The sequence below is a fragment of the Penaeus chinensis genome, chromosome 41 (genome assembly GCF_019202785.1).
Source record: "Penaeus chinensis breed Huanghai No. 1 chromosome 41, ASM1920278v2, whole genome shotgun sequence".
NCBI classification, from domain to species: domain Eukaryota; kingdom Metazoa; phylum Arthropoda; class Malacostraca; order Decapoda; family Penaeidae; genus Penaeus; species Penaeus chinensis.
In genome coordinates this window covers 9,297,740-9,307,739 of record NC_061859.1, presented here as the reverse complement: position 1 = coordinate 9,307,739, position 10,000 = coordinate 9,297,740, and the positions used below count along the sequence as shown (strand labels likewise).

The window sequence follows — 10,000 nt, the reverse complement described above, 5'->3', positions numbered from 1 at the left end:
TGTCATGTCTTGCTTGGTATTCGCGGATAGGAAACATAATTAGGAGGGGGGTGGGATGATATTTACAATTGGGAATATATATATATATATATATATATGTGTGTGTATATATATGTATATACATACATACATATATATATATATATATATATATATATATATATATATATATATATAATGCCTAACCTAATTTCTTTGCAATAACTTTTCAAATTCGGGATTTCATATTTCTTTTTTTTTTTTCAACATTCAAGTTGTTCCTTTGTCAAAAATCTTCCAAATTTCAAAATAACGCAAACAAACAGATAAAATTGCAAACAGTGCGCACATGGATTTTGTTCTCGCGTGGGCGTGGTGACGGGCCGAGACGTCGTCCATTGCCGCCCATGCCATTGGTTGCACCGCGGGGCCTTTTGTTTATCGAAAGTCTGTGATTCGACTGCTCGACAATCAAGATGGAGTAGCGCAGTAGATGAGGGATTGTGGTTGTCGCTAGCATGCCTCGAAGGGATTGTGGTTGTAGGTTTGGACGATCGAAAGGGATTGTGGTAGTAAGTAAAAGGAGCCAGGAATTCTTGGACCACAACACATGATGTTTCTTTGTTTGTACTCGCTCTTTTGGGGATATTGGTTTACGCGGATCTTTATATAGTCACTTGTGATTTTTCTCTCTCCCTTCCTCTCTCTCTCTCTCTCTCTCTCTCTCTCTCTCTCTCTCTCTCTCTTTCTCTCTCTTGCTCTCTCTCTCTCTCTCTCTCTCTCTCTCTCTCTCTCTCTCTCTCTCTCTCTCTCTCTCTCTCTCTCTCTCTCTCTCTCTCTCTCTCTCTCTCTCTCTCTCACTCTCTCACTCTCTCACTCTCTCTCGCTCTCTCTCTCTCTCTCTCTCTCTCTCTCTCTCTCTCTCTCTCTCTCTCTCTCTCTTTCTCTCTTTCTCTTTATTTTTCTCTTTCTTCCCCTCTCTTTGTCCCCCCCCCCTCTCTCTCTCTCTCTCTCTCTCTCTCTCTCTCTCTCTCTCTCTCTCTCTCTCTCTCTCTCTCTCTCTCTCTCTCTCTCTCTCTCTCTCTCTCTCTCGCTCTCTCGCTCTAGCTTTAAATGAAATAAATGAGAGTAAAAGTAACGCTTCTAATACCTTTACTAGGGCATATTTGGTACCGATGCCTTAGAATCTATTTTCTTGACAAAAGGTTTTTTTTTGGAATGAAAATTCGATTTGGCTCAGGTAAGTCAATGTGTCGTAAGGGTTCTTGCATTTTTTTATCTTTTGCTCGTTTTTTGTGTTGTATTTCGTTGATCTTGATAACCGTATGCCTTTCAGTTAATGTTGTTGTCGTTGTTTCGAATTCTCTGCGTAATAAAAAGCTCGTTTATACCTAAGATTGGGTAAAATAAGAATTATTAATGCTTTTTTTCGTTCCTTCTCGGTTTATTTTTGTATTTTGAGTTGATACGAAGCTTTGTTTGTTGAGGGTAGCATTTTGTCGGCTTTAACTAACAAGTTTTCTTTGTAAATGTCACTCACGCGGCTGCAAAACATTTTTCAATTTTCGATTTTGATATTGTGCGTTTTGCTATGACGTCAGAGGTGTGGCTTTCTAGGGAAAAGTTGTGTAAAGCCTCTTAAGTGGACGAGGCAAGAGGCGAACGCTATGTATTCTCCGTTCTTTCTCTTTTCTTCTGTACGCTGTTTTTCCTTTCTATGTCTTTTCTTTTTTTTCCCCTCTATTCGCTTCTTTCCCTTTCTATGTCTTTTCTTTTTTCCCTCTATTCGCTTTTTTTTCACTCTTTCTTTTATTTTCTATTCTTTGTTTCTGGTTTCTCTCTATTCCTCTCATCTCTCTTCTTTCTCTCCCTTCCTTTCTGTTCCTTCCCCTTTCCTTTCCTTTCCTTTCTCATCTCTCCCTCTCCCTCCCCCTCCCTCCCTCCCTCCCCCTCCCTCCCTCCCTCCCCCTCCCTCCCTCCCTCCCTCCCTCCCTCCCTCCCTCCCTCCCTCCCACTCTCCCTCTCCCTCCCTCCTCTCTCTCCTCTCCTCTCCTCTCCTCTCCTCTCCTCTCCCTCCCTCCCTCCCTCCCTCCCTCCCTCTCTCTCTCTCTCTCTCTCCCTCCCTCCCTCTCTCTCCTTCTTCCCTCCCTCCCTCCCCCCTCCCCCCCTCTCTCTCTCCCCCCCTCCCCCCTCTCTCTCTCCCCCCTCCCCCCTCTCTCTCCCACCTCCCTCTCTCTCCCACCTCCCTCTCCCTCCCTCCCTCCCTCCCTCCCTCTCCTTCCTTCCTTCCTGTTTTTCTCCCTTTCATCTCCCCTTAGTCTCTCTTCCTCTCCCCTTTTTCTATCCCTTCCTATGCTTTCTCTCCCCCTCGCCTCTTTCCAAATGCCAGGAATATTTACACTAATTTTCCAGTGAACGTATCGGAAGGGTCATGGCGAATCGGCCCATAGCGCGCGGTATTTTTTTATGATTTAGTAAAATAGATGGCTAATTCCCTGGAAGCTATAGTCTTTTAATATCACCATATGATACCATTGAAAAAATGATTTACTTTTATGAGATGCGAATATTCTTTTTTATCTTTGTCTGTCTGGTGTCTTGTGATTTCTACGGAAAGCTGCGTAACTTTCTCTCCCTTCTCTTTTCCCCTTTTTTCTCTCTTGCTGTCTGCCCCTTTCCCTTCTCTTTTCCTCTCTGCACCTCCCCTCACCTCCACTGACTCTCCTCTCACCCCCACTGACTCTCCTCTCCATCCTCCCTATCCTCCTCCATCTTTCTTTCCCACTCATTTCTCTCCCTCCAGAGCTTCCACCCATTCACAAGATTATTCTGAAAATGAAAAAAAATAGAAGTCAGTGAAAGGGTATACATAAATGAAGAAAAATAGAACGGAAAAGAGGAATGGTTGCATTGCCAGTTACTCGTATTGTTTTCTTTTATCATTTCTTTTCTTTACTTTAAGTTATTTTTATATCATGCTGAAAGGATGCCTTCAACAGTTTTATGGTGATTCATTCATAAGGATTTGACAAAAGAGTCTTCCTCCTTTTTTTTTCTTATCATGGTTCTTGGAATTAATGCGACGTCTTGGTAACGCCCCCACCCCCACCGCCGACTCTTTTCGTCTGTCCTCTTCCCCTCTCCTTTACCTCTTCCCCTTCCTTTTCCCCTTCCCCTTCCCCTTCCCCTTCCCCTTCCCCTTCCCCTTTCCCATTCCTCTTCCCCTTCTTCTCCTTCTCCTTCTTCTCCTCTTAAAAAATAATCTATCTTTCATCGATTCTTTCATGGCAGTGTTCCGTTTTATTGACTGTTTTCGTGATATATATATAAGGTCTGGCCAACTGCGATCTAAGAATATTACTGAGCCTGCTGTGCATACTTATGTAAATAGGTTTGTTTACGTGTAGCCTATATTATGTATGCATGTTTATGTATTTAATGTATGTTTATTTGTTGATGTATCTAATGAATTATTTAATTATTAATCATTATCAGTAGTTATATGTCGTAATTTAGAAGGTAATAATAATACACTTAGGAAATGACGGTAATGTGTTCGTCTCAGATCATTAATTTTGGTCAAGATGATACAACCCGTTTTCACGATGACGCCTCATGGCTCCCCACGACCCCCAATGACACTCGGTCCCTCCTCAACAGGTGCTGCCGGAGCTGCTGGACCTCCTGCTCAACCCGGCCATGCGCATCAAGAACTGGGACACCATCGACTGGCTCAAGTGGCTCATGGCCGCCGGCCGCACACCTGACGACTTCTTCAATACAGGTGAGTTTCGTCGGCCACCGCCGATCTGCCCGTCCCGCCGCCACCGCCGCCCCGCCGCTCCGCGCCGCGACCGGGGCCCGCTCGCCCGTCTGCGCGCTCTTTTACTACTATTCCTTTTTCTACTATTACTACTGTTAATAATAGTAATAATAATAATGATAAGAATAATACTTCCTCTTCCCCCTCCTCCTTTCCATCCTTATCCTAATGTTTATCCTCATTTTCCTCCACTCTTCTGTCTTCCTCTCTTCCTGCTCCCCTTCCTCCCTCGTCCGCTACCTCCCTTTATCTTTCTGACATGTCACCTTCCCCCGTGCCCTTCGTAATGCTCTGGTTCACCTGCGACGACGAACTATGCAGAAAATGTATTTTTTTCTGTTTTTTTTATGGTTATTTGTTGCCATATTTTCTTCTCTGATGCATGTTTAGATATCTGACCATACCTGTTCATTGATGCCAGTGTTTGTTTATAGAGTAATAGATGATGTTGATGGCGGTGAGAGGGAAAGTAGGTGAAAGGGGAAAGGGGAAAATTGAGAAAACGGCGGAAAATTCGAGGCAAAGATTAGAGAGAAGACACAAAGAAGATGAGAATCGGGTAGAAGGTAGAGAATGAAAAGGGGATTGGGGAATAAGAGAAAGATTAGAGGAATTTCTGAGTAAGAGAAAGGGGAATAGACAGAAAATTAGAACAGAAATATGAAGGAAGATTCAGTAGGGCAGGGCGATGAAGAAGTTCTGTTAAAAGACAAAAATCAAAGAAAGACTGGGAGAAAAGGAGAGAAAAAAGTAAATAGGAATAAAAGAGAAAGAGAAATAAAGATAAGAAAGAGAGAAAAAGAAAGGGAAAAGGAAATGGGAATAAAAGAACAAGGATAAAGGAAAGTAGGAATAAAAGAAGGAAAGATATAGGGAAATAAGAATAAGAGAGAAAGAGAAAGGGAATTAGGAATAAGGTAAAACAGAGAAAGGGGAATAGTAGTAAGGGAGAGAAAGATAAAGGAAAAGAGAAATGGAAATAACAGTAAGGGGAAGAAATAAAAGAGAAAGAGAAAGGGAAATCGCAATAAGGCGTAGAAAGAGGAAATGGAATAAGAATTTTAAAAAAAAGAGAAAGGGATTTAGGAAGATTGGAAAGAGAAAGAGAAAGGGACATAGGAAGAATGGAGAGAAAGAGAGAGGCATTAGGATAGAAGTTAAAAGAAATTGAGAAGGATAAGGCAGGCGGAAAGCGGCTCCTCCAAGCACGTCTGTCTGGGGATCGGGTTTTATCGCGCTCCTCACCTATAAACAGAAGTATCGCGCGACGCACTTGGTAATCAATTCGGAGAAGTCGGCGGCCATTTGACAGCATCCAGTCTGTTCTGTCTGTGTTCTGCCTCCTCCGCCTGGGTCCTAGTTATTTTTCTTGAGTTTCTCCGTGTTTTTCTCTTTCTTCTTTCTTTTTCTTTCTTTCTTTATTTATTTATTTATTCTTGTTTCGTCATTGCTTTGTTTCCATCTACTCCCAAACCTTCTTTCGTGGTTTATCCTGTGTTCTATTCCTTCTACGCTTACGGCCATTCCGTTTATTCGTATCCAGTTTATTCATTTCTTGCTGCGCCCCTCCCCCTTTTTCTCCTTCAGCCTTCCTTTTTGCTATTTTTGGTTTGTTCTTCGTTCTTTCTCTTTCCTTTTTCTTTCTCTTCATCTTTCCCTCACCTCCTTTTTTCCCCTCTCTCGCTTCTTCCCTCTCACATTTATTCCCTTCCTCCCTTGCTCCTCCTTCCCCCTCCCCTCTACCTTCCCCCCACCCTCCAACCTTCCCCCCTTCTTCCTACCCTCCCCGCCTGCAGACCTTCAAACAAGCAGACGGTTTGATTCTCGATTAAACTAGTTGGGACGAGTCTGTTTCGTAGCTAGAAAGTAGTTTTACCTAATAAGAGAGGCGATTGGTTAGACGCGTTTTTTTCTTTTTTTTTTTTTCTCTTTTTCCCCATTTTTTCGACATGCTTTCTTCATCGGATACGAATCAGAGGCGTGACAAGACCAGGTGTTAATTGGTGATTAGCTTCAGGTTATTTGGCCACATGACGCGCCTTCTTGTTGTTGTTGGTGGCTTCTCCTTTGGGTTTTTTGTTATTGTCATCTCTAATTCCATTGTCGTTTGTGTGTATAAATGTGGCATCGCGTTTAATCCTTCCGGTTGAAATCGGAGCCGGTGAGTGAGTTTTTTTCCCCCGTTTAAACATTCAAGTGATGTCCTTGACTGTATGCAAGGGCGGAGGTAGCGAGTTGGGGGATAGAGGATAGGGAGGAGGGGAAAGGGAGGTTTGGGTTGGAAGAAGGGAGAAGGGGCAGAGGGTAGGGAGCAGGAGGAAGGGTGGCGGGAGAGGTGGTGCATGTGTAGGGTGATGAGTCAGCCAGTTATTGACTCGGGTAGATTGATGTAGCGTGGCAGGTGGCAAGGCAGTCCAGCCGACAGGTCATCGTCATCATGAGCGGCCGCTATGGGTGGAGGTTGCGGGGTGCGGCACCTGCCGCCTCCTCCCTCTCACCCGCCCTTCCCCCACCGCTACCCACTCTTTCCTTCCCCCCCTTCTCCTTCTCATTATCGTTATCAACACTATCACTATCCTCTTATTTTTTTCCTTCTCTTCTTATTTCTCTTTCTTCTATTTCTGCGGTTTCTCCCCCTCCTCCTCCTTCTCCTCCTCCTCCTCCTCCTCCTCCTCCTCTTCCCCCTCCTCCTCCTCCTCTTCCCCCTCCTCCTCCTCCTCCTCCTCTTCCCCCTCCTCCTCCTCCTCTTCCCCCTCCTCCTCCTCCTCTTCCCCCTCCTCCTCCTCCTCTTCCCCCTCCTCCTCCTCCTCTTCCCCCTCCTCCCCTCCCCCCTCCTCCCCTCCCCCTCCCCCACTATTTCTCCCTCTCCCTCTTCTATTTCCCTTCGTCCTCCATCTCCCGTTCCTTGCGCTTGCATTAGTGCTCTACAATCCCTCCCTCTACCCCCTCCCTGTTTGATTATGTGTCGGTTATTGCGTTACATTTTCACGAATGGTTATAAAAAAAAATATGCGAACAGGAAAACGAGTCATTTCACGATGATGCATACCAGAGACAGTGTAGTGGAACCAAAGTTATAATGGAGAGTCATAGGTGACATTCAGAGTCATGGTCTCACGGAAAGCTATAGTCGTCTTGAAGAGATATGTTCATCATGGACAGTCATAGTCGTCATGGAGAGCCATAATTGTCATGATGGGCCATAGTAATCAGAGAACTATAGTCATAAGAGAGCTATAGTCATCAGAGAGCTATAGTCATCAAATCATAGTTGTCATGGAAAACCACTGTCGCCATGAAATCATAGTGTCACGGAGAATCATAGTCGCCATGGAGAGTCATCATGGCTATTAAGATTCATGGTCGGCACGGAGAGTCTTGGTCGTCACAGTGAATCATATCGTTCCGAAGAGTCATAGTAGTCGTGGAAAGTCATTTTTACCGTGGAAGACGAATAAAAAGTGGTCGTGGCGATTTTACTGGCGTTGCCTTGACTGCCCTGTGTTCCCCCAGTCAAATCTTCGCCTTCGAAGGTCAATCAGATTCTCCGATTTCCCGACTGGAGCTTGCGCGTCAGTTTATCAGATCGCGCTTCGGGTGACACTGATTTCCTTATTCGGTCATTGGTGTTTGTTAAAAAAAAAAATGACCCACATGAATTTGTTGTGTGGAGGTGGAGGAGGTGGAGGAGGGGAACGACGACGACGACGACGACGACGACGACGACGACGACGACGACGACGACGACGACGACGACGACGACGACGACGACGTGGAGGAGGAGGAGGAGGAGGAGGAGGAGGAGGAGGAGGAGGAGGAGGAGGAGGAGGAGGAGGAGGAGGAGGAGGAGGAGGAGGAGGAAGAAGAGGAAGAAGGGGACGGCGACGACGACGACAATGAGGTGGAGGAGGAGGAGAAAGACGAGGTGGAGATGACGGAGAAGAAGAGAAATAATAGAAGAGGAGGAGATAAAGTATTTGTTTTTCAGATCGTCACTCAAACCCTCGAGGGACGGATATTTCCTTACTTGTTCATTAATATTACGTTGGTGAAAACATGAGTAACCGGTATGAGCTGTATATATTTATTTTCCCACGAGTCGGTATATGAAGAATAAAGAGTAATAATAATAATAATAATAATAATAATAATAATAATAATAATAATGATATCAACAACATTAATAAAAGAAGAAGCAAAATATTGCGTTTATCAGATCGTCGCAGATCGCCAAGTAACTGACCCTTCTAGTTGACCCACCCTCTGACCTTGCCTTTGACCTTCCCTTTCTCGAACTACACCTGAACTCAACAAAGGGTAGTCTGTCACATGACGCATGCTGATTGCGCACAGGCGTTGCATGACTGAGCACCTGGTTCCGTGGCAGTGCGAGTCCCTTGCTAAGGACGTCGAATCGAGAGATATTTTTGATTTGAGAAAGAGAGAGAGAGAGATTTTTTTGTTTGAGAGAGAGGTAGAGGGAGATGTAGAGAGGTAGAGGGAGAGAGGTAGAGGGAGATGGAGAGAGGTAGAGGGAGATGGAGAGAGGTAGAGGGAGATGGAGAGAGGTAGAGGGAGAGGAAGAGAGGTAAGGGGAGATGGAGAGAGGTAGAGGGATTTGATTTTAATTGATTTGATTTGATTTGATTTGAGAGAGGGAGAGAGAGAGAGAGGGAGAGAGAGAGAGAGGGAGAGAGAGAGAGAGGGAGAGAGAGAGAGAGAGAGAGAGGGAGAGAGAGAGAGAGAGGGAGAGAGAGAGAGGGAGAGAGAGGGAGAGAGAGAGAGAGGGAGAGAGAGAGAGAGGGAGAGAGAGAGAGAGGGAGAGAGAGAGAGAGGGAGAGAGAGAGAGAGGGAGAGAGAGAGAGAGGGAGAGAGAGAGAGAGGGAGAGAGAGAGAGAGGGAGAGAGAGAGAGAGGGAGAGAGAGAGAGAGGGAGAGAGAGAGAGAGGGAGAGAGAGAGAGAGGGAGAGAGAGAGAGAGGGAGAGAGAGAGAGAGGGAGAGAGAGAGAGAGGGAGAGAGAGAGAGAGGGAGAGAGAGAGAGAGGGAGAGAGAGAGAGAGGGAGAGAGAGAGAGAGGGAGAGAGAGAGAGAGGGAGGGAGAGAGAGAGAGAGGGAGAGAGAGAGAGAGGGAGAGAGAGAGAGAGGGAGAGAGAGAGAGAGGGAGAGAGAGAGAGAGGGAGAGAGAGAGAGAGGGAGAGAGAGAGAGAGGGAGAGAGAGAGAGAGGGAGAGAGAGAGAGAGGGAGAGAGAGAGAGAGGGAGAGAGAGAGAGAGGGGAGAGAGAGAGAGGAAAGGGGGAGAGGGAGAGAGAGAGAGAGGGAAGAGAGAGAGGGGAAAAGAGGGGAGAGGGAGAGAGAGAGAGAGAGAGAGAGAAAAGAGGGAGAGAGGAGAGAGGAGAGAGAGAGGAGAGAGAGTGAGGGCGCGCGAGAGGCGTCGCTGACGTCGTGGTCTTTCCTTTCGGGTGTCCTTTCTCTTTTCTTCTCTCTCTGTTCTATCTTCTGCTTTCTCGTTCTGCTCTTTTCCTATCTCGTCGTCTTTCTTTCTCTCTCTCTCTCTCTCTCTCTCGCCTCTCTCCTCTCTTCTCTCTCTCTTCTCTCTGTCTCCGCTTTGCCTTTCCGTTCTCTCTCATCTCCTTGTCTCTCTCTCCCATCGTTGCCTTCCCCGACACTCACAAACCCCTCTCCTTGCCAGGCCGCCCCCCAGACCCCACCCCGCCCACCCGCCCCCCCCCACCGACACCCCCCCCCACCCCACCCCTCGCTAACCGCCGCTAGGTGCGCCAGACCAGACTCCCGTGCCACAGAGCGTCACACCGAGGCCCACAATTGCATAAGGCTGCCCACCACGGCGTGGGCATGGGCACCGGGCGTGTTGAATAAACATTTGCTGTAGGAGGACACTAGTGTGGGTTGGGCGGTATTATTTTTTCCTTCTCTTCCCTGTGAATGTTTGTTTGGGATACGTGAGCCTCTGCCTTAGCCGTCTCCCTCCTCCTCCACCATCACCATTGCTTCCTTTTCTCTTCCCATATCCCTCTTTTTCGCTCTTGTTATCTTCCCCTATCCCACTTTCTCCCTCTATATCTCTTCCCATTTTACCTTTGCTCTATCCTTCCACCCATCTCGTTCTTCCTTGTCTCCCTTTCTTCCGCTTTCTCTCCTTTCCTTCCTTATTTATCTCTTCTCCTACTACTTTCTCCCT

At 46.4% G+C, this 10,000-nt stretch overlaps 1 protein-coding gene across 3 annotated transcripts in view; it reads left to right on the top strand.

The window, feature by feature from the left end:
- The window catches only part of LOC125047718 (E3 ubiquitin-protein ligase Ubr3-like), a 196,989-nt gene that overhangs the window by 17,589 nt on the left and 169,400 nt on the right, over nt 1-10,000 (top strand). For all 3 annotated transcript variants that reach the window (XM_047646103.1, XM_047646101.1, XM_047646102.1), the window contains exon 3: nt 3,640-3,763. In XM_047646103.1, coding sequence (XP_047502059.1) covers nt 3,640-3,763 — 124 coding nt within the window. The remainder of the gene's footprint in view (nt 1-3,639; nt 3,764-10,000) is intronic.